At 39.4% G+C, this 25174-nt stretch overlaps 1 protein-coding gene across 10 annotated transcripts in view; it reads left to right on the top strand.

The window, feature by feature from the left end:
* GRIK1 (glutamate ionotropic receptor kainate type subunit 1) overlaps positions 1-25174 on the top strand; it is a 409934-nt gene that overhangs the window by 242838 nt on the left and 141922 nt on the right. For all 10 annotated transcript variants that reach the window (XM_003483349.5, XM_005657138.4, XM_021070894.2 and 7 more), the window contains 3 exons: positions 3243-3410; positions 7465-7722; positions 18261-18442. In XM_003483349.5, the coding sequence (XP_003483397.1) occupies positions 3243-3410; positions 7465-7722; positions 18261-18442 (608 nt within the window). The remainder of the gene's footprint in view (positions 1-3242; positions 3411-7464; positions 7723-18260; positions 18443-25174) is intronic.

Raw genomic sequence — 25174 nt, 5'->3', positions numbered from 1 at the left:
TGACATAAATTTTGTGGTACTTCCAAAATTTATGTCATTCTCACATAAGGAAAAAAAAAATACATGCATTACATCCCAAAGCCCCAAACATCTTAACTTGTTACAAATTAACTCTAAGCCTGAAGCCAAATTCTCATCTAAATTTCATCTAATCAGATATGGGGGAGCTCCAGGTATTATTCATCCTGAGGCAAAATTCTCCCCCAGCTGTGAACTGTGAAACCAAACAACTTATGTGCAAAATGCAATGTCAGGACAGGCATAAGATAGATACTCCTATTCCAACAGGGGGAAATCAGAAAGAAGAGGGAATGGGTCCCAAGTAAGTCCAAAACCTAGCAAGGCAAACTCCAAGAGATCTAAAAGTTTGAGAGTAATCTTCTTTGGCTCAGTGCTCTGCCATTTGGATCCACTGGGGTGGGACAATTACCCCACAGCTCACTGAAGCACTGGAGTGGCTCACTGTGATGTCTGAGCCCACTTCACAGTTTTGTCCAAGGAGGTCACATCCCCATAATTTCCCTAGGCAGCCCTGCTCCCAAATCTTCAGGTCACCCAATACATTAAAGAGGGTTATTTTTGAATTTAAAACTATTTCAGAATGTAGGCACACACCTTATTTTTTTAAATTAGTGTATAATTGATTTACATTATTGTGTCAATTTCTGCTGTATAGCATAGTGACCCAGTCATATATATATATATGTGTGTGTGTGTGTGTGTATACATATATATATATTCTTTTTTTTATATGATCTTCCTTATGTTCTACCCCAAGAGATTGAATATGGTTCCCTGTGCTGTATAGTAGGACCTAACTGCTTACCCATTCTACATGTAATAGTTTGCATCTACCAACCCCAACTCCCCATCCATTCCAGTTGCTAAGTGAATATGTGCAGCATCTTTTCTCAGGTGAGGGATACAGAGCAGAAGGGACAGAGCCTTTCACAATAGCTTTATATGTACCAACATTTAGTCTTCACAGCAGAGTATAGTGACAAAAACCAAGACAAGGTCCCACAGGCCCTCATAAACAAAGCCTGAATACACACCTGTATTAATAAAAAGTGTTCATTTTCCAGAACTCAGATCTATTTCATTTTGTATAGGATCCATAATGCTATTTTTTATCAGTGTAAGTGCCCCAAATATTCATGTAAGAAGTTAGAGCCTGTCTCAAAACAAACAGACAAACCTCTTCCACTTACTGACACTTTCCTTTTGGTTGGACAGTGTGTTCCAAATTATCATTTGCCATGACCTCAAGCTGCAAATGGTGAATGAGATGGGGAAGAGGCTGGGGGAATATATATTAATGATGAACTTTGACACTTGTTCAAGCTTCCTATTGGTGATAAGACAGAGTCTGGTCCCTAACCTAAACTTAAGAGGGTTCTGACTCCAATTCCAACATGTATGTGGGGGGAAGGGGAATTTCCTAACACCATCAAGCAGTTCCCTGATGCCAGCTGGGTGTCTTACAATTCAGCTATCTGGAGGTGGTGTCAGATTCCATAGGTTACAGGCTCAGTGCTACAAAACCACCCTTCCCTTCAGACATATCTAAGTTGTCAAAGTGTGCTTCTAACTGACCAGCTATAGATTGGCATTCCCATGCCCCCTGCTTTTGGTTTGATCAATTTGCTAGAGCAGCTCAGAGAAACATTTTAGTTACTAGATTACTGGTTTATTAGAAAGTACATATCTCAGGAACAGCCAGATGGGAGAGATGCAGAGGGCAAGGTACAGGAGAAGAGTGTGGAGCTTCCATGCCCTCCCCAGTCACCCTACTGTCCCCAAATCTCCACGTGTTCACCGGAAGCTCTCCAAACCCTCCCTGTTCTTCTTTAAAAAAAAAAAATTTTGTTTGTTTGGTTTCGGTTTGGGGGCCACACCTGTGGCTTGTGCAAGTTCCGGAGCCACGGACAGAACCTGAGCTACAGAAGTGACAGCGCTGTGTCCTTAACCCTCTGAGGCACCAGGGAACTCCCCAAACCCTGTTCTGTTGAATTTTTAAAAAACTATTATTTAAGTGTAGTTGATTTACAATGTTGTGCCAATTTCTGTTATATAACATAGTGACATGTATGTTATTGTATGTTCTGTATCTACCGATAATCCTGGGACAGCTCTTAAAGAACATTAAGAAAGCACAGTTAATAAGACTTAAATTGCCTCTGTCGACAACAAAGTCAGAGCTGAATTCTCTGATGAGGCTTTAAGCCATGATATTTTATGTTGTTGTGATGAGAACCTTATGTTTAAGATAGCAGCGTTTTTTGTATGCGCTTGTGGAATGGAGGAATTTATTCCTCCAGAAATAGGATGCAGGTTTGCTTTGGGGCAAAACCCATTTCTCAAAACAAAATAAAACAAACAAAACCCACAATTTTTTAATCTGCCCACACACTTTGGAAAGCATTAGAACATGAACCCTGAATTCTAAGCCACAAAGAACAGAAGACATGTTCTCAGTCTGAAAAATTATGGTGCCTATGTGGTGCCTATATGGCTTATTTTGACCCACTCCCCTCTGCACGATCCCTCTGGAGTCTAGAATGCCTGCTTCTTTTTTTTTTTGCTATTTCATGGGCCGCTCCCGCGGCATATGGAGGTTCCCAGGCTAGGGGTCGAATCGGAGCTGCAGCCACCAGCCTACGCCAGAGCCACAGCAACGCGGGATCCGAGCCGCGTCTGCAACCTACACCACAGCTCACGGCAACGCCGGATGGTTAACCCACTGAGCAAGGGCAGGGACCAAACCCACAACCTCATGGTTCCTAGTCGGATTCATTAACCACTGCGCCACGACGGGAACTCCTAGAATGCCTGCTTCTGAATGGAAAGATCCTCATGGTAAGGAAGGATAGTCCTACCAGGATACAGCTCAAACGTACTTAGGTCAACCACAGCACGATTCATGGCTTGACTGTGGAAAATCACCCTTCACCATATTATCAATTATACTTTATATGGTACTAAATATTTAGAATGCATTTGCTATCTGATAGGTATTACATAGTCCAATATTACATTTGAAATCTTAGGCACACATATGACGTTTGATCTGCATCTGACACCTGCTGATAAACAACTTTTTAACACTTGGTTCCGGATCTGTTCTGACCATTCCTACTGTTAGTCTTTCAGAACTTTTGTTTATATCATGTATATTATTTATTTTAATGCACGTGCATAATGTAACTAATGCTTCTCATGCTTCTCTTTTGCTTCCACAGGAGGGATTTTTGAAACTGTGGAAAATGAACCCGTTAATGTTGAAGAATTAGCGTTCAAGTTTGCTGTCACCAGCATTAACAGAAATCGAACTCTGATGCCTAACACCACATTAACCTATGACATCCAGAGAATTAACCTTTTTGATAGTTTTGAAGCCTCACGGAGAGGTAACTATTTCCACACTTTTAAAAGCTTCTTTGGGTGATATGTCTGCTCTGCAAATCACTTTCTTTTTGCCACCTGCCCTTTTCCAAAGTGGACATCTTGGTACAAATGGGTTGTAGGAAATCTCGGTCCTGGATGTCACTGTCCAGTGCAATCTGAGCCATCCTAATGGATGTGGCCTCGCTCTGATTTCTGGGCCTTTCTGATTAGCTTACCCTTCAGTGCCCTCCACTCTATGATTAACTGGTTCAGCCGTGAATGGAAAATGTCAAGCTTGATCTGTTTTCCCTTCCTGAGGCTGAGATACCACCATGAAATTGTACAGTGCAGTCAAATAAAACTTTGTGGAAGGTCATACCCACCGAGCATGTGGAAATGCCCACAACACACAGAATTCACAACCTGAATTTTAACAGGTCGTGAGTTACTGGATTTATCTAGCATCATCTCAAAATTTTTTAACCTCGTTCCACAAGATCAGAGAAAGGTGAAGATTATAAATATCAAATGATTATGTGATATACCTGAAATTCACATCATGTTATATGTCAATTACACCTCAATATTAAAAAAGAAAAAAATAATAAAAAATTGGATGACTCCAACAATCAAGCAATCCATCAAGAAAGCAGGGGACTTGGGGTCGAAGAAGATTGAATCTGGGAAACAAACTTGGGATTTGATTCCCTTTTGCTTCTCAACTTGAAGACAAGTTCCTAAAAATTAATCTGATTTGTATGTAGGCTGCAAGTTTTATCTCATGGAAATAGTCATTAGAATTGTGGGGCTTGTTTATGTATTCCCCAGACATTTCCAAGATGACTCTTTGAAGCTACATTTGACATATTGAAGCTTGGTTTCTAATTAAGGAGTTGTCGAGACTCCATATAGGTATTATCTGTGGGAACATTGCCCCAGAATGGGAAGGGCTCTTCCTCTCTTAGAGAAACATTTTGACCATCAAAAAACACATCAGGAATCTAAAACACGGCACAAACGAACCTATCTACAAAACAGAAACAGAGACTTACAGACATAGAGAAAAGATGTGTGGTTGCCACGGAAGTGGGGGGAGGGAGTGGGATGGATAGGAGTTTGGGGTTGGTAGATTCAAACTATTACATTTAGAATGGATAAGCAATGGGGTCCTGCTGTACAGCACAGGGAAGTATATCCAACCTGTTGGGACAGAATATGATGGAAGATACTGTGAGATAAAGAATGTATGTATATGTATGACTGCGTCACCATGCTCTACAGCAGAAATTGACACACCACAGTAAATCAGCTATACTTTAATAAGCAGAAATTTCCTTGTGAATGATCAATAACATTCACTGCCCCACACACACAGGCACGTAAATGGAATACAATGAGCATCGTGTTCATGCTTATTTCCAAGTACTTAAATACTCATTTCCATATAGAGTTAACCCAGTTAAGATTGCAGGAGTATACATTTAATACACTCCTCTGCAAGATTCTTAGTGTTCTTCCTAAATAAAGTACAAAACTTGCTTTCTTGAGAGCACATATGAAAATTGAATAGTATAGTGGGGTCTTTTGAAATCTATGGTATTAGGAGTTCCTGTTGTAGGCTCAGTGAAAATGAATCTTACTAGCATCCATGAGGACACAGGTCCAATCCCTGGCCTTGCTCAGTGGGTTAGGAATCTGGTGTTGCCATGAGCTGTGGTGTAGGTCACAGAGGTGGCTCGGAGCTGATGTTTCTGTGGCTGTGGCTACAATTCAACCTCTAGCCTGGGAACCTCAATATGCCAAGGGTGCACACCTCAAAAGACAAAAAAAAAAAAAAATCTATGGCATTATCTCAGTATAAAAATATTACCTTTTAAAGATAGATGGAGTTGCAGATACTATATAGGTCAGAATTATCTATGAGCAAATAATAAAATTTGATGTTTATACAGGACTTTGAAGTTTGCAAGACATCTTCATATAAATGACATCTACAAGTGAGATCTCAAATCTCTCCCTCTCTCTGTGTATTTCTTTCTCTCTCTCTGTCTCTCTTTCTCTCTCTCCCACACACACACATGCACAAAACATTGTTAATACCCCAGAAATCCAACCACATTTAACAACCCACATAAAATCCAAAGCATTTCTGTAATCTGAAATACTTTCCATACTTGTAAATTAAACACCCCTAAAGCTTCTTACAACTGGTAATTTGCTGGCAAACAGAATTCAAAAGGATTGATTTTCTATCAAGTAATATTGGCATCCCAGAGCTAAGCATTAGGAGGAACCTCAATCCATTGCCCATGTTACACAAAACAACAGTTCATACACTCTTGTGCTCATTGTTTTCTTGCTAACCAATGAAAACAAATCCAGAAAATGAGCTTCTCAGGACATGTTTCACTTAGAGCATTTAATGCAGAAAATCCTGTCTTCACATCTCATGTGATAATTCAGTACCAAAGAGTACAGTGTCAGAAATTTCCTTGTGAGTGATCAATAACATTCACTGTCCCACAGATATTTCAAATACGGATCTCAAAATTTTACTTATTAGTTTTTCTCTCTATGTCAAGTCAGATAATTTTGACAAAGCCATATAATTTTTCTACTTATTTTTATTTTTGGAATGACACATAAAAATTAACCCAATTTCATTTATAAATTTTGCTCTTATTTAGTTCATATATTCAACTTATTGCTCAGCGGTTTCAAATTCCTTAACTAGCATTAAAGTATAAATTTAATTTATATTTAATGCCAGCATAAATTTATGCCAGCATAAAATGAGTAGGCACTATTTTACATGGTTATAGAAGATAATATCTCCCAACATTTTTGGAAGGGAATTTGGTTTATAAGTATCAGGTTCTTAAAAGTATCAATACTTTCTAATTATAGATAGAAAATTTACTCTAAGATAGTAATGTAAAATTTAGAGAAAAATGTATGAACTGCTTTAATATGACTTATAATAACCGAAAATTAGGAGCATCTTGATTGTTCAATATTATAGGAATAGTTAAATAAGCAATGATATACCCATAAAATAGGCTATTCTACAGAACCAAGAATATACTTTTGAAGAATTTGTAATGACTTGGGGGAAAGAGCATACTTTTAGCATTAAATTCAGTGTTAAATGAAGAAAACAATGTATCAAACTGCACCTATATTGTGTTCATTTTTTAATAAATTGGAACACTAAAATATGAATGGATATTATTCCAGAATGCTGGGTTTTCATGACCTTTATTTCTCCCTTACACTTTTCAGTATTCTAAATTATCTCAATGAGTATATATAGCCTTATAATGCAAAAAATAAAGAAATGTTAAAAAATAATTTTTATGTACAATTTTTTGATTTTGTTGGCTAATATTGAGCTGGGTCCCTGGGCTCTGGCACAGTTCTGCCATCATCCAGTGGTCCTGACTCACTCCATCACATATGAAATCAGTGGGTTGGACCAAATGTCTTCTAAGATGCTTTTAAAGCTATGCTATTCTATTATTCTGTAATGAATTGGGTAACCCATATCACTTAACACAGCTCAGCCGTTTTTCAATAGCCTAGACCTTCCTTTCTGAGTTTTGGGGAAGACTGGAATTAAAGTATTCTGCAGCCACCCAGAGTCTTCGGCGTTCTCCGACCACAATAATATCTTCATTGCCACACTGCCCTATGACAGTGATTCACAAGAGGTTCACTTGGCAAATGACTTTGTAGAGTAGTTCTGAGTGCTTCTGGGTGACACCACACTCTGCAAGAAATTTAGACTCCAACTGATTAAAAGTAATGAAGTGCAACCAGCAACTCATTTTTGTTTTCAAGGCATTGGCCCTGCGATGTGTTGCTAATCATTTCCACATTTGTGTCTCTAGTATTTAGTATCCCGGAGATATTGGAAGTTGGATGAAGCATATTTCCTCCACATATAGTTGGAGAATAGAAGAAAGTTTCCAAAAGTAAAATAAAGAGGAGCCATGAAAGGGAAGATTAAATTCACAGAACTTTCTCTTTCTCTCCCCCACCTTCCCTGGTTTCCTCTCTCTTGCCTGTGGATATCAGCATGTGACCAGCTGGCTCTTGGTGTGGCTGCTCTCTTTGGCCCTTCCCACAGCTCCTCTGTCAGTGCTGTGCAGTCTATTTGCAATGCTCTTGAAGTTCCACATATACAAACTCGCTGGAAACACCCCTCGGTGGACAACAAAGACTTGTTTTACATCAACCTCTACCCGGATTACGCGGCCATCAGCAGAGCGGTCCTGGATCTGGTCCTCTACTACAACTGGAAAACAGTGACTGTGGTGTATGAAGACAGCACAGGTATGGGACTCACACAAGCCTTCACCTGGCCACGCCCGGTGTGAATTAAAGGGAACCAGAGCATTCTATAGGCATCGACTCCTCAGTAGTGTGCATGAAAATGCTCTTTTATATGAAGCTATTTGCATATTCTAATTTAAGAATGCCAAGCGCAGCTAATTCCAGTTCCTTGTGGTGAGTTGACTCTTTCTGATAACCTTTCATCATCAAACTTAGGGGCACTTTTTAAAAAGAAATATCACTGTATCAATACATGTTGTAATCCAATCTGAATATTAAAGATATAATTTCTGCATCCAACTCTATTAAAACTGTGATTATGACCCCATTCCTTAAGTAATGCAGAGGAATTTTGAAAATGACCAATGAAATATGATTCTAACTCAGTAAATAACTATGTGATGTCAGGAAACATTTCTAAGGCAAGTAAACAGAGGAATCCTGTTAAAGGTAGTATCAATAAAGCTGACCATTTCCTGGGAAGAAGATTAGGAACCCTGAATAACGAGCCCTTATTGAAGCTTGCTTTGTTCCACCTGCCTGTTTTTAGGGTGAGGGACAGATATGTGGTGCTGGACATTTCTCTGACCCTCCCCTATTTGAAGTTTCTTTACTGGCCCCATCCCCCTTTGCCTTCAGTTTATATCTTGAGGTTTGTTTTGGAGTTCAAGACCCCTTTTATTCAGTTTAAATATTGCAGTGACTCTCCATTGTCCACAGAAGAAAATCCAAGCCTCCTAATTTAAAACTCATCACCATCCAAGCATTTACATCTTCACTAATCTAGACGCTAGCTGCTCACATCCCCTACTCTCCCATCAGCTGTGATGAAGAGTGCATCATACCTTCAATATCCCCAAGTCCGCCCAACTCTCTCTTTCTGAGGCTGGCCCCTCACTTTGATCTTCCACCCAATACCACAGTGGAAGCTCGTCCATGATCACAGCCAAATATCACTTCTTGGGAGTTCCTGTTGTGGCTCAGTGGAAATGAATCCAACTAGTATCCATGAGGATACAGGTTCGATCCCTGGCCTTGCTCAGTAGGTTGGGGGTCTGGCCTTGCTGTGAGCTGTGGTGTAGGTCATAGATGTGGCTTGGATCCTGTGTTGCTATGACTGTGGTATAGTCTGGCAGCTACAGCTCTGATTCAACACCTAGCCTGAGAGCTTACATATGCTGCAGGTGCGGCTCTAAAAAGCCAAAAAAAAAAAAAAAAAAAAAAAAAAAAAACCTCTTCTTTCTTAAAGCTCTCTAAAGACCATTTGAGGAGATAATAGCAATCTGTAAATATAAGCATTTTATCACATGCCTCAATTATTTGTTTACTTGTTTATAAGACTAGGAATTCAAAAAAGTTGGAATTTCATCTTACTTATTTTATTAACCTGCTACCTAACACAGTCCTGGCATATATGAAAGTATTTAATAATTACATATGGAAGGAATAACTCTATTTACTTTCCAAATATTTTTTCTTCGAGGATAGAAATTAGCTCCTTAATCCACACATGTACTAATAAGATGAATACAATTACCAGTGAAAATTAACAAAGCAAGTTACTTTTGAATTTTTAAATTGTATTTCATTTTTTTCACTATATTTTTCACCAGGCACCAGCACTTACTATTCCTCAGAGGATGAATAGTAAGCCTCCTTTATTTGGCCCTAAACTCTGTTTCCATTTTAAACTGTCAGATAAAAGTAACTATTCTGGTTGGAAATATGCATTTACATATTTCCTTATACCTCATCTCATTTTAGAAAGAAGAGAAGGTAGGTGATTGGATATATAATTTATAAATATTATATTCAAAACACTTCTACTGGGAAGGAAAAGCTACAGGCAGTCATATTTTTAGAACTTCACCTGCTTGCTGTGAAGGAAGAAAACATATTATCAAATGAACTCTATAAGCACATTTAAAGAGCCTTAAGATATATATTGTGTTATAAACATAACGATAGTCAGGCCTTCCATGTTGTCTACCTTTGTAAATAGAGAACTCCGTGAGTTAATAAAATACTACTATTTCTCATTAGATAGTACACTCAATAGCATAATTTTCTCTATTTCTACCATTACCAGCAAAGCAGGACCATCTAAAAGGAAAACAAATCAGTGAATAATATTGAAACATCTGGATTTAATTTAAGAAAGTTCACATAAAGATGTGAGCATAATTCTTGTAGCTTTCAAATTGCATTTATACAAAATATAATTTGGAAAAGGATAATATAAAAGCTGATGTCCTAACCTCCCTTTTGATTTCAAGGGAGCACTCACAATTGACAACCGTTTTGCATAGGAAGAAATTTGAACTTTCTTTCTAGTACCTTTCCTAAGAGGCAGAAATCTCCTTTTCATCCTTGTTAACTTCACCTGAGCTCAGTTGCTCAATAAATACTTGCTGAAATCGAAAATCCAAAATGAGTTTGTATTTTGCCCATTAAGTTAGAGATGATTCATGTTTAAATGATTTTGCTCACAAAGACATTAAAAATGTAAATGAATAATCAATTGAGCCATTAAATTGGAACCCAGAGAGTAAACAGGTCAACTGAGATCAATAAAAGCAGACATCTTTTGACTTTGAGTGGGTTTAACACTGCTTGACTCAGGATTTCAGTTGCAGTAATTATCTAGTCATAAAAAGGAGGAAACTTACAAAACCTGAAGGAAAAGAGAAGACTTAGGTATGCTCAGCACCCACCCTTACACCAGAATTAAGTACCATTAAAGAGCACTTTATTGGGATTTGTTTAGGAGTTTGTTAAATAGCCTGAAGCCAGCACAGATGTCTATGGGACCAAATGGTCCATGACTCCCATTGGAGTCGATGGGAGCACTGTGCATGTCTCTAAGGACAAAATTCAAATCACTAAATACTAGCAGGCAGAATTCTGTCCTCTGGAAGAGCAAATGTAGAAAGACCCTAGAGAACTGTTGGGGGGAGTTGAAGTTTCACCTTGCTTCATCTCTCTCTCTCTTTATTTCTCTGTTGCCTGGATGTTCTTCCCATCAGTCACCTACTTCTCTCTGACTCCCACATTCAGAGGTGACCCTAGGCAATGGGAAATTGCTACTCATTGGTGATCCCCTCTGCTTCATTAGACCCCTGGTGGAAGCCTGGCTTCCATCCCTTCATACACATCAAAAAGAGCTGAGAAGCTGAGCTCCAAAGGCAGTGTGGAGAAATTCAGCAGTTTTCTGTTTTCTCAAGGCCAATCTTAATAAAATGTAGCCCTAGCTGATTCTGAAGAACAGGGGCCAGGAAACTTTTTTCTCAAAAGAGCTAGGTACTACATAGCTTAAGCTTTATGGGCATAGTGTCTTGGTCACAACTATTCTACTCTGCTGAGGGAGCAAGAAAATATGCACAGGCACTATGTAATTGAACAGGTATGGCGTGCTCCAATAAACTTCTATTTACAACAAATGAGGAGGCAGGTGCGGTTGGATCAGGGCGAGAGGGGGAATGGTGGTCGGGTCAGAGAGAAGGGCCTTAGAATATTGAAAGAGCTTTGGCTCCTCATGAAATATGAAACCACTGAAAGGTTTTCAGAAGAGGAGTGTCATAATCATATTTACATCATAAAAAGATTACGCTGGCCCTTGTATTAATAAAACAGCACAGAGAGGCAAACACGAAATAGGCAGCTCATAGGGAAATCAAGCAAGAGATAAACTGATAGCAATAGAGGAATAAGAAATGGCCAGATTCTGGAAATATTTTGATGTTGAGCTGGTATAATGCTCTAAGTGGGTGGAGCCTGGGTGAGAGAAAGAGAGAATCAAAGACGACTCTAAGCTTTTCAGTCTGAGCCAAAGAATGGAGTTTCCATTGACTGAGATGGGGAAAGGTATAAACAGACATAGTTTGGGGAAATAAGGATATAAAGAGTTCAGTCATGAATATGTTAAGTTTGATATTGCAATGTCTTCTAGACCTCCAAATGAAGGTGATAAATAGGCAGTCAATATGTGAGTCTGGAGTTCAGGAATGTAGCGTGGGCTGGGGATACAAAATTGAGAGTCCTCAGCATGTAGATAGGACTAGATGAGGCCATTAGGGAAATGAGTTCCAGTCAGATGTGTTTATAACATATAGTGCTTAAGAGGCTTATTTTTCAACCATGGTTGTCTTAAGTTGTTGTTTTTAACACACAGAGCCAGGAGATTTACAAAACTCAGCATACCATGAAGAACTATTAACTGTCACTTACTTAAAACATAGTCTCAAAGCTTTACAATAATGTTAGTGATTGAAAGAAACATTAAATCCAGAAGGAGGAGTTCCTGTCGTGGCGCAGTGGTTAACGAATCCGACTAGGAACCATGAGGTTGCGGGTTCAGTCCCTGCCCTTGCTCAGTGGGTTAACGATCCGGCGTTGCCATGAGCTGTGGTGTAGGTTGCAGACGCGGCTTGGATCCCGCGTTGCTGTGGCTCTGGCGTAGGCTGGTGGCTACAGCTCCGATTCAACCCCTAGCCTGGGAACCTCCATATGCCGCGGGAGCGGCCCAAGAAATAGCAAAAAGATAAAAAGACAAAAAAAATAAAAATAAAAAAAAAAATAAATCCAGAAGGAAAGCACAAGAAAAATGACAACTACAAAAATCACAATAACTAAATTCTTGGAGCACTAACTAATTGCCATACACTGGTATAATTATTTTATATAAATAGCTCACTTAACATACTCAACTACCCTGTAAATAAGGGCAAGGACCCCTCTTTTGGCTATATTTACACAGTGACTTGATTTGTTATACCTATTATATTTTCCTTCATTTTCCCATAGAACATAGAAAGAATATTATACAGAACCACGAATCTTGACTGAGATCTAAAAATTGGACTTGAAGGAAATTAAACACTTTGACATAGGGGGTCAAGCCAAAGTGAAAGACATTCTGTACACAGTCAGTGCCAAGCAAAAGACTAAGTGAATCATTTCACCTTCAGCAATCACAATTCACATTACTGTGTTATGACTATTTGTGATAACGAAGACTCCCTGCTGCATGCCCTCTCACATGAAATAGCTGGGGAATGGAAAGTCCTTGGCATGCAGCACCAAAAAACAATAGATTATCTTCCCTTTCTTCTGCCCTCGCTCTGTCCTACCCTTCCTATTTACCCACTTCCGTCCCCTGACCAGAACCCTGTTCAGATTTTCAGAGATCCATGCAGGAAACCAGATATTTCATGGTGGTGTATTATTTTTAGCTACCATTGATAATAGCTGGAATTCAGGGCCAAAATATACTGGTGGAGCTAACTGCAACATAGTTCATCTCAAGTATTTTGACTAGATTCTTCTATCAGCTTCTTTGCATTTAAGGGACACAATTTCTCTTTTGGGAAGTCTTTTTTGAAGCTCTTTAAAAAAATCGTACGTATGAAGATATGCATTTGAAAGTACTGTATTTCCCCAGGTAATTCACACACTTACCCATTTCCATTTCTCAGTTCTGACTTTTTCCTCCTCTCTGGAGGGCATATAGATCCCCTTAAGAATCTTATTAGATTTGGATATATTAATATACCAACAAGTTTGTGAAATGCCATTTTGCATGTTTCCAAGTTCAAATGAAGATGAAATTAACATTTTAAATGTGTGATCTTATCTTTGGGTCCCAATGGTTTATTACCTTCATTTTCATGACATTAAATCCACTGATGTGGTGTAATGAACAGGGATTGGATTAAGACTCAAGAAAACCCAGGCACTTTTTTTTTGAACTGCTGTTCATTAAATATAACTAAAGCTGTCCAGAACTGAATTGAGCTGCAAAAAGTGAGCTAGAGAATTTCTCAAACCAAGAGGTGTTCAGAAGCAGCTGTGTGGAGGGGATTCATGCATCAAGTAGGGGTTTGACCTTTAAGGTCTCTTCCAATTCCTGGCATCTGTGACTCATTTTCAGGGCCAATCTAAACAATTAACCTCACTGTGCCTCACTTCCCTTACTGTAAAATAGCACTGACACCTATCCACCTCAGAGGTACACTGAGGTTTACTGAGCTATTTATAAGACATGCAGGATACTTCATAAAAAGTGGCCATGCAAATAGCAAAGTTTATTATTATTTAAGGAGAAGGCAGGAGAAATTTTAAAGACCTACTGGAAATAGCAGGTTCTGTTTTGCTCCTCCATATGTTCCACCTGTTCCCAGAATTGGTGTGCATGTAAATCAGCATTTCTTTGTGTCATATTGGAGAACACAGAGTAGATAAATGGCCAAAGAGAATATTTAAAATCGGCCATTTGGACATTTTTGAAATTTATCTCTACCTGCAGAGCCCAGTTCAAGTCATGGGAAATAAACAGGGTCTTAAGCACTTTTGAAACCAATGGTGCAGTTTCCAACTGAGCTGCTGCAGGTGGGAGAGGAGGAAGGAGGCTCATGTTCTGTCATTTACTGAGAAAGGTTTGAACTTAGAGAAAATTTGCAAGAAATGTGCAATGAACTCCTGTACATCCTGCATCTAAATTCAGCCGTTGTTATCATTTGGCCTTATTGACTTTAATGCTCTATCGTTCTGTCAATATAAAAACAACTACAGTAATAACAACAATAATAATAAGTAGTAGTAGTGCTGAGCCATTTGAAGGTAGCAGCAGACAGCATGACCATTTTACCTCTAAATACATCAGAGAATATTTCCTAAGAATAAGGACTTTCATTTTTGTAACCATACTGTGATTATCAAATAAGGAAACGACATTGAGACAATACTTTTATACGTCTATATCAGTACAAATATTGATGTAGACGTAGGATATTCCAGTTTCCCTAACTGTACCAATTACATTTTTTGAATCCAGGATCACTCATTGCATTTAGTTGCCATGTCTAAAGCAGTTTGACCTTGCCAGGTCTTTCATGACCTTAACATTTTGAAGAGTTCAGGTCAGTTTTGAACAGCAGAACAGCCCTCACTTGGGTTTGTTTGGTTGCTACCTTCCCTGCATTTCATTTTTAAAGTCTCTTAAACCTGGTAAGACACAAAAACCATCACCATCACCAGGTTTGCTGGTTTGCATGCACCTTTACCATTCTCTGAAACAGGAGTCCCAACTGGATGCACTGGGTCACTTTGGCAGGGCTGGCAGTCACACACAGGAGAGCCATTAGCAAAGTTAGAAGTTGGGCCTCAATCACTTTTCTTTCTCGGAAGTAATGATTTGTTTAGCAAACCAAGTTTTAACCAAGGTTTACAATGAAGTGTAAATGATTGATGAATTGCTATAAAATGCAAATAAAAGAGAAAGCTTTCTCTAAATTTTATCTCCTGTGAACTACAAAGCTTTTTGAAATTTGAATTCTGTGATATTTGCTAATGAAGGCAGAAAGGCTTTCTTTTAAACAAACAATTGCTTTGGAAGAGAAATGTAAACCTCCCTGTCCCTTGCTCATGGGTCTTTCTATACTTGGGTACATAATCCTTAAATCTGCTGATCCTCTCCTTTCCTGAGGCCAATTCACCTGTATACAGAGAAAATGTGAAAATTAGGGCTTAGTAGTAAGTTTTTCTGAAAGCTAAATTTAATCCAACTAAAAACTAGTCTTTTGTACTGAGCTCTCCTTTGTCCTCTGTTGGCATTAAAATCACTTTCTTTTATGAAACAGTTGTGAAAGTTCACTGTTAATTTTTTAGAGGTTGAGGGAGCCTGTTTATTAATAATCCCATTTGCCAAATAAAGGCTGAATGTTTTATGATGGCCCAAAGGTTTTTTTTTTTTCCTTCTCTTTTATTTATGCAGTTAGTTATGCATGTAGTTAGTCATGCAGTCAGTTAGTTGACCTTAAATCTAAAATCTGGAGGGCCATTATTTAGTAAAAAGACCTCTACATTGAGGAGTCAGAGGTGTACCTGGCTTGAAGCCCTGCATCTGCCACTTAGCACAACCTTGAGCAAGTTGCTCCAGCCTCCATCAGCCTCAGCCCACAGTTTATAAAACTAAGTGGTAAATGATACCCCATGCACATCACAAGATTTGATAGGAGAAATCCTTCTATGGGCAGTAAGGACCCTAGAGCAAGAAGTATTCATGCTTTAAGCACTTAGCGTGGGACTCAGCATACAGTGAACATCCAGGAAATGTTTTCCCATAAATGAATGAATGAAGGGAAAGATCATATTCAATTTCAAGTGCCAGTAACATGTGTCTAGGTCATCATGGTAGGAAGACGCACTTCAAGACTGACATGCATTGAGCAAAGAAGGGAGCCGTTCATTGAAGCATATGAAATGTTCTTCTTAAATGTTTTTTCCTATTTTATGTAAAGGTCACGTTGATCTTCTTTGCGGTCATGCTTAAGTGAGAAAAAATAAAAATAAAAAGTGATTGCAAAGCCAGAGGGCAATAGGGGAAAAACAGGAGAGACTTGCATGCAGCCTGGAGTAAAGAAGAAAGGAGAATGGGTCCTCGTTTGTACTTTATCCCCATCTCATCAAATAATCCAAAGCTGTTATCTGTTCCCTCCACACCAACAACCTATATCTGCAAGGAAGAAGGGTGCGCACACTGGACTCATAGACAATTTAAATGCATGGCTCCTCCTATCTTTGTAACTCTGAATAAGATACTTAATTGCTCTGAGCCCTGGTTTTCTTATTTGAAATAATGGAGCTAATAACACTTGCTTCATATGGTTATTGTGAGAATTAACAAATACGAAACTCTATGTGTTCAGTTTTCTTCCATTAGTACAAGTGATTCTGTAAGTAAGAGGACAAGTGACATGGTACTTGGGAGCCTTCAACCACACTGGTTGATTTGAAAAAAAAAAAAAAAAAAAAAGCCCAGGAAATCTACCATTTTAACAATTTTCAATTTTTATTTTAGAAAAATTTAAAAGGATAGTGAGTGCTAAATCTTGATATAATTCTACGACTCCTGCCTTCCTTGTTCTGGTCCCTTTGACTCTGAAGAGTGGCTTACTCAAAATTTACTTCAGAACCACACTCACTCAAGGTATTAGAGGACTCATAACATCTTGGAGGGAAAAATATGGCTTCTAGGAGAAACAAATAGCTAACTAAAAAGAATGAGAAAATAAAAAATGCATCAGGTACAGAGGAAGCTGGCATCCATGCTGTATCTTGCACAGTGCATACAGCAATTTCTCTCTGAATAGTGATAAAGCTTAATGTTTCCTATTGATTATGTGAAGCTGACATATCCTGAAGGCACAGACTATGCAATAAAAAAAAATTCAGGAGTTCCTATCGTGGCGCAGTGGTTAATGAATCCACTAACCATGAGGTTGCGGGTTCGATCCCTGCCCTTGTTCAGTGGGTTAAGGATCCGGCATTGCAGTGAGCTGTGGTGTAGGTCGCAGACACAGCTCGGATCCCGCGTTGCTGTGGCTCTGGTGTAGGCCAGCAGCTACAGCTCTGATTTGACCCCTAGCCTGGGAACCTCCATATGTCGTGGGAGCGGCCCAAGAAATGGCAAAAAGACAAAAAAAAAAAATTTCAATTTCCATTGGGAGTGTTTGAATGAGAATCAACATCATGCAGTGTAGCAAGCACCTGTTAATATTGGTGGAAATAAAACGGAAATTTTATTTAGCTGTGGGTCTTGCCCTACTAAAGCACTTCTATTTTTAAAAATGGTGCAGCTCAGTAGATTCAAACCTGTGGTGAATTAAATATTTTTCATCAAGCTAGTTGGCTTTATACAATTTCCTACATTACCAATGGTGGATTTTTAAAGAATTTTGTGTCTGCCTTTATTATCATATTTAAAAAAAAAAAAAAAATTCTACGGTCTTGGCTCTTCTCTTGTGGTGCAGCAGGTTAAGGACCCAATGTTATCTTGCTGTGGCTTGGGTTGCTGGTGTGGTGAAGGTTTGACCCCTGGCCCAGGAACTTCCATATACCATGGGTGCATTCAAAAAAAAAAAAAAAGTGCTATCATCTTTTCTTTTAAATTAATAAAAGATTTTCCAATTCAATGTTCAATCATATTCAAAAGAAAATATAATAAGCCATTTACCAATAGCTTATAAGGCAGGAACTGAAAGATTGTAGAGAACAACTGAACTAATTAGCTGATAAATGACATGTTGTATATAAATACTTGATGAAAAGTTTACAGAGGTTCATTGACCCACGAAATTCTAGTATTCTATTTTTTTAAGTGAGTAGGTGTTATACATTTCTTAAAGCATCTTTGGAAACTTCACCTTTTTTTTTTAACAAAAGTTTAAGTTTTAAATAGTTGCAGACTTGATTTGCTAAAGATTTGTGGTGTTGGCTGAAAGCTGGAGAGGACAACTGCATTCTAAAAAATTCAAAATGCTCTTGGGAAAATTGTGCTTTCAGCGACACATACCCACAAAAGGAAAATACAATATAATCTATCATGGAAAGAGAAATGACAAATGAGAAGCCAATAATGTAACCTTTAGGTAGGTGGCCTCTTGCTACATTTGGGGAATGATGTGAGTTTAACTATAACTAGCAATAAACAAATACTCTGGACAGAGCAGTCGGTTGCATGATTGAATGTCATTTTCTAGGTCTAATTCGTCTGCAAGAGCTCATCAAAGCTCCCTCCAGATATAACATTAAAATCAAAATCCGCCAGCTGCCCTCTGGGAATAAAGATGCCAAGCCTTTACTCAAGGAGATGAAGAAAGGCAAGGAGTTCTATGTGATATTTGATTGTTCACATGAAACAGCCGCTGAAATCCTTAAGCAGGTAAGAGGGGAAGAACGGAGATGAAAATGTGGGGGATGAGTTCATTTCTCTTTCTCGAAAATGCCATCTGGTTTCACTTAGGGCAGCATGATAAAACTCCAGCAGTCCAATTGAGGCTGAAGATTACAGTTTTCAGAACACTTTTAAAGAGCCATAGACTCAGACTTCATTGAGACCACCTGTTGGTATGAAGTTATAGATGTGTGGTCCTGTGTACATATTAGGAGATGGGTAGATCCTGTCAGCAGAGATTGAGAACAGTATCATTTCAAGGTCATTAAGCATTTCTTCTTTTACATTTCTTGGAAAAAAAAAAAACAAACAGATTTCATTTACAGTTCCTGACTCATCCTGAATATCTTCCTCATGGCAAAGACATCTTTTGTCAAACATGCAAGATTCTGAGCACAGTGGAAAGGGGCACAGGGTCAGTCACAGAAAAGATGCTTTTCTTTTCTGATTTGTTACAGAGAATGGGCTGCCATATGTTAACCTCCACAGACAGCTTGGGTGGAAATATTTGGTGTGTTGTGAAACCTTATATAAATGAAAGGTGTTAGTAATGTTATCAATTTAGAATGAATACAGCATGGAGAACTAAGTCCAACCTCTTGGGGTAGAACATTATGGAAGACAGGATGAGAAAAAGAATGTGTGTATATGTATGACTGGGTCACTATGCTGTACAGCAGAAACTGGCACAACACTATAAATCAACCATACTCTTAAAAAATGTGGAGTTCCCGTTGTGGCTCAGTGGTTAACGAATCCAACTAGGAACCATGGTGTTGCGTGTTTGATTCCTGGCCTTGCTCAGTGGGTTAAGGATCCAGCATTGCCGTGAGCTGTGGTGTAGTTTGCAGACGTGGCTCGGATCCCGCGTTGCTGTGGCTGTGGTGTAGGCCGGCGGCTACAGCTCCGACTCGACCCCTAGCCTGGAAACCTCCATATGCCGCGGGAGTGGCCCAAGAAATGGCCAAAAGACAAAAAAAAAAAAAAAAAAAAAGAATGGTAACAAGAGAGTAAATACTTTCTGAATACTTTGAGATATAGCATTGATCTTATGCCTAAGAAAGAAAACTCAGAATTTAAAAAGAAACAAACAAAAAAATGATTAAACCCAGACCAGTGGTTCTCACCTCAGTGTAATTTGACTCCCTCAGGGACTTCTGTCAATCTCTGGAGACATTTTTTGGTTGTCACACTGGGGACAGTGACACTCTAATGACAACTAGTAATTACAGGCCAGGGATACTGCTCAACATCTGGTAAGGCACAGAAATCTTGCCCCCCTCCCCAGTGAAGAGCTATGTAGCCTTAAATGCCAATAGTTCTGAGGTTGAGAAATTCTAGCAGAGACAATGGGAAGGCAAGCCAGATCTTTAAAGTTGAAGCATTGAGAGAGATGAGGGGATAGAGTTTGGAGGAGAGGAAAAAAAATATAGCCAGGTTATTACCATGGCCTAATGGGTGTCTCTCTGTATTTAAGCGGTTACAGTGGCGTAAGGCAATGTTCTTATCTAAAATGGCACAAGCTGTTATTGCATTCTCTAGTTTAAAAGGTCTGGGGTGTGCTGTGTGGTTGACTGGTCATGGGCACTAATCTCACAAATAGACTAATCTCTTCCACACAAGTGTACAACTGTGGGTTTCTGAATCACTTGGAAGAACTCTCTTGGCGCAGTGGTCCAGCCTGACTCTGCAGTGCTATGTCTCATACTTGAAGGGTATCACTCGGAAGCCACTGAGTTACGGAACATTATTTTTTTAGGGCCGCACCCCATGGCATATGGAAGTTCCCAGACTAAAGGTAGAATTGGAGCTGTGTCTGCTGGTCTACACTGCAGCCATAGCAACAGGGGATCTGAGCCATGTCAGGGCAACACTGGATCCTTAGCCAACTGAGCAAGGCCAGGGATCAACCTGCATCCTCATGGATACTAGTCATATTTGTTTCCACTGAGCCATAACGGGAACTCTTTGAGTTATAGAATGTGTTTAAAATTGCACTTGAAAATGATCATAGACATCATCATATGGGCTAATCCTCTCACTTTAGAGGAGGTAAAATAACTTTCCCAGAGTGACACCACCAGGAACTGGCACTCTGACACCTTTAGCCCATCTGGTATTTTCTCTACTGCAACACTGTTGCTTCTCCAATTAGGCAGAGTATCTGTTACTTAATTCTAGACTATAGCTGTGTTAAAAAAATCTTTCAGAGGGAGGAGGAGGGACTGGGAGGGACTGGGAGTTTCCAGTTAGTAGATGCAAACTATTGCATTTGGAATGGATAAGCAATGAAACCCTGCATAGCACAGGGAACTCTATCTGATCACTGGTGATGAAACTTGATGGAGGATAATGTGAAAAAAATAATGTATATGGATGTATGACTGGGTCACTTTGCTGTGCAGCAGAAATTGACAGAGCATTGTAAATCAACTATTATACATTTTTTTAATTAAAATAAAAAAAACTTTGGATAGTATAAATATCTCTCAGGAAAGAAAGCCAACATGTTACAGTGATGTCAGTAATGAAAGAACTTTAAAGGTGAATAAATATAATCAGCTGCCCTTTATCTTAAGGCTTCATTTGAGAATTTTAATACAGTCATTAAATTGTGTAATGGAGTGTGGACCAGAACTGAGAAAAACACCCAGATTTTATGTGTAATCCTCAAAATGCAGAAAGCATCCCTTCCCAAGAATCTTTTAGAGCAGAAGCTAGGTACTTCTGTTACATTTAGGAGAATGATTTGCTGATGAGGACTCTCTTGGTTAGAAATCCATTTGGCTCACAAAACTGGTCATATCTCTCCCAAAGGGGAAGCTTGGAACAGCCAAGAGAAGTACATGGTGGCCAAGGCCAGGGACTGCTAGAATTTCTCTTCTATTTTTGATGAATATGGATATAAAGTTATTTTCATGTAAGTGACTCTTTTTTTGTAGCATAGAGATGACATCATTTAAAGGAAAATTAAAAAAAAAATCAAAACACAAAACCATATAAGAAAAGCCCTCCCAAGAAATGTCTGGCAGGGGCAAAGGGGAATAGGATTAGTTCGGCTTTGTCCAGGCCATTGGCACATTTTTCTCACCTTGTTCTATCATCTTTTATCTTGTTTCCTTTTCCTAGTCATATGAATGGTAAGATTGCCTGTGAAGCTTGGGGAAAGTGACTAAAGAGACTGTTCATCCCCTCTTTGTTCTAGACCAATGACCTGCAAAGATTGGGAGGGGAGGAGAACCTTTTTAAAAGATTCCAGGAGTTCCCGTCGTGGCACAGTGGTTAACGAATCTGACTAGGACCCATGAGGTTGCGGGTTCGATCCCTGCCACTTGCTCAGTGGGTTAACGATCCGGCGTTGCCGTGAGCTGTAGTGTAGTTTGCAGATGCGGCTCGGATCCTTCATTGCTGTGGCTCTGGCATAGGCCGGCGGCTACAGCTCCGATTCGACCCCTAGCCTCGGAACCTCCATATGCCACGGGAGCGGCCCAAGAAATGGCAAAAAGACAAAAAATAAATAAATAAATAAATAATAAATAAATAAAAGATTCCAGCCTGAAAGCCCTACCTTACTGCTTGTGAAAGAACTATTGCTCTTTTTGAAATCATAGAGAAGGACTCAGGTTGGCATAATGGGCTTCATTTCGACCTCCTGGAGGCTGTTGTGGTTTGAAAAGTTAGTGAAGACTTTAGGACTTTCTATTCTATTCTACATGGAGCAGGGATACTCCTGGGATTAAATTTAACTTGCTTGGTTAGCCCTGGGCAGCAACATGTAGAAACAAAGACAGAGCCCTTCCCTGGATCTGTCTGCAGAAGGTTTCTAGGAAGTCTGAGGGCTGGAGGTTCAGGATCCTGATGCCAGCCACCGCTCAACCAATCTCTTTCTTCTGTGGGAAGGAAAAGAAGAGACTTGTGTCTCCTACTGAGGTGCCAAAATGGTGTCTGGTGTTTTCTGTCGTCTCAGTTTATCCTGAGCAAATTTGGTATTCTCACTTCAGAGTGGCGAAAATGGAAGCTCAGATAAGCGCATTATGCAAGGTCACTCTCTGAATAGCCAGGCTACGCTATGGTCTCCGGACTCCCTGATCTCAGAGCCTGTGTGCCCGCTTTGCCATAAGGGGTCCCCGTTTCAGAATGGATAATGCTTCCATTCTGAAGTAGGCTTCTAGAAATGTCTGGGGGGAACACAACCACTTGCTGCTGGTCTCCTTTAGACGAAATTAGTATTAACAGCTCTTACACTTTGGTGACTAAAATTACTGCTGAGAAAGTTTTCTCTGCCAGGTCAACTTGGCTTTCTTCTTATGCTCACTTCTCATTATTTCCCCGTACTTCCCTGTACCTTCATCATATTTTACCATTTTTTAATGATTCTCTTAAAAAAAGAAATCAAATGCACTTTAAAAAAGATATTTGACATTTATCTAAAAGTGAAACTTGGGAGAAAGTCTATAGTTATTCTTGGGCATGCTAATCACTTCAGCAAAGTAATTATTTCTATTCATATTGAACAAGTACTATATGATGAGAATCTGAAAAGTTATTTCCCAAAAATTAGTTAGAAATTCAAATGTCAAGGCTTGATTAGGCGAGAGAGGAGCAGGGCTCTCAATGGGAACAAACTGTCTTTGTGAATGTCTGCAGTCTGAGAATGGCCTCGACAACCACTAGCATGAAATACACATGGGACCCATCAGATCACTTGATGTCTTCTCTCCCATCCACACACCAACTCCCACTAGACATCCTGCTGCTATTAGAGGATGCTGACCTCTCCTGAATCTGTTTGTAATGTAGAAATCCCGGGTCCCCCGTTCCTCCTCACTTCGACTTTCCCCAAGTCCCACCATCCTTCCACTGATGCCTCACTGCACCCTCCACCACACCTGCACCCTCGCTCTCTCCTATTGAGTATGATTCCTCCAAGTAGTTGATAGCAGATGAATTTGCAGATGAAGTGCCAGGTAGGAAGACTCTAGGAAAAGACTCCTAACATGTGCCTAGTGCCGTGCTGGGTGATAAGCATTCGCCTCCATCCCCTTTACTTGATTTAATAACCATTGATATAACTGATACTAGCCTCTTTTTTTTTTTTTTTTTGGCAAATGAAAACTGAAGCTCAGAGACAGTATTAATTTTATCTACTGAGCATGCTCTTAATGCAAAAACCTGTGACCTGTATGACATGACGCACCCTCCCCTTCCAGCCTCCCTGCTAGCCTTTAGTCTCCAGCCTCCAATACGCTGTTTCAGGGGCACTCTGCCTGGTCACATGACGTACCCTCCTTTCCCTACTTTAAAGCCTTGGAGCTTGCAGTTGCCAACACCTTCACCATTTTTGTCCAAAGTCAGCCTCACCTAAGCCGTCATGAGTAACTCTTGGGAAATAAAGAGGAAGGAGCTCTTCTCATTCCTCATGACCTTGCACTCTACTTAGTTGTTTTGTAACCCAAATAAAAATCTGTAATTAGCTAAGGACATTGATTCGTTTGTTATCTGTAGCCACTACTATACTTTAATCTCTGAGAATATAGACGCCTTCTTCACATTGATCTCCCAAATCTCCGATGGCTGTAATGTTATTTGACATTCAATGAGTGCTCAATACATTTCATTGGATATAAAGTGAATGATCCAAGATGGTGCTAGAAGCTCTTAATAAGCGATGTCCAAAATCACCTTTCTTCCACTTCACTCAGTAGGCTGAAATCTCAACTCTGCTGAGCACATTTGAACACGTCATTCCTACCGCCTCAGTTTCCTCCAAGAGAAGGTTTCATTCAACCCTGAAACCCTATATCAATTAAGAATGTAATGCATTTGTTTCCTGAAAACAAATGTGCCTCTTAGGAGAACAGCATAGTCATTTTCAAATCTGCAATGGGAGTGAGGAAGTAAGTCACAATTTTGAGCATAGTAGCCTGAATGTAATGGTTCTCTGATGGGGAGAGTGGAAAGCTGCTTCAGGGCTGGGCCAATTCCCTGAGCTGGAGAGCAGCCAGTGGGTGAGTGTGTTTGTGACTCAGGAAACCAGCTCTCTTGTTTACATGAACTAGTACATCAGACGGGAGATATTTCTTCCCCTTAACAACACTCGTGGCAATGAGTATTAAGCTATAATTGAGCCATTAGATTCCATAAAACATTTTAGTACCAAAATATTTTGTAGAATTATATTGCCTTTTCTCTTGTCAACATTTGTGTGCTCTTATTTTCTTTTTTTTTTTCTTTTGTTTCAATTAACATAAAAACAAGGCCAGGCAGAAAATGTATTTTTTCAATGCCCAGCTTCCCTCTGCTAGGAAATGCAATGGCAATGCTGATTAATCAAATATTTGTGTGCATTGATTTTTTTCCTTATAAGTTATACCTAACAGCTGTGAACAAGGCAAGCAAAGGTGGTTAGATGGGTTTCATGCCATGTTTCCACAGGACAGAGGCACCATTAGTCTTCATTTCTTGGGATAGAAAACATTAAGTCAAGCAGTACAGCGGTGATATGCTAAGAGGTCGCAAACCTGTTCTTGGAAACTGCACCCACTAAGCCAGATCCTCAAGTCCATTATTTCTAATTATAAATATATAGAATAAGCCAAAGACCTTAGGAGTTTCCTTTTACTCAGCACTTACTGTGTGCCAGGCACTGTGCTAAGCAGGTGAAATATATCACTCATTTAATTTTTATGACAAAATTCGGTATACAAGAAACTGACAGCT

The sequence above is a fragment of the Sus scrofa genome, chromosome 13, assembly GCF_054392235.1.
Source record: "Sus scrofa isolate SSC_HxYL_T2T_F1_AM1 chromosome 13, Sscrofa_HxYL_maternal_Yorkshire_Landrace_v2.0, whole genome shotgun sequence".
Lineage (NCBI taxonomy): Eukaryota > Metazoa > Chordata > Mammalia > Artiodactyla > Suidae > Sus > Sus scrofa.
Note: the sequence above shows the minus strand (reverse complement) of the source record. Positions and strands in the feature narration are given on the sequence as shown.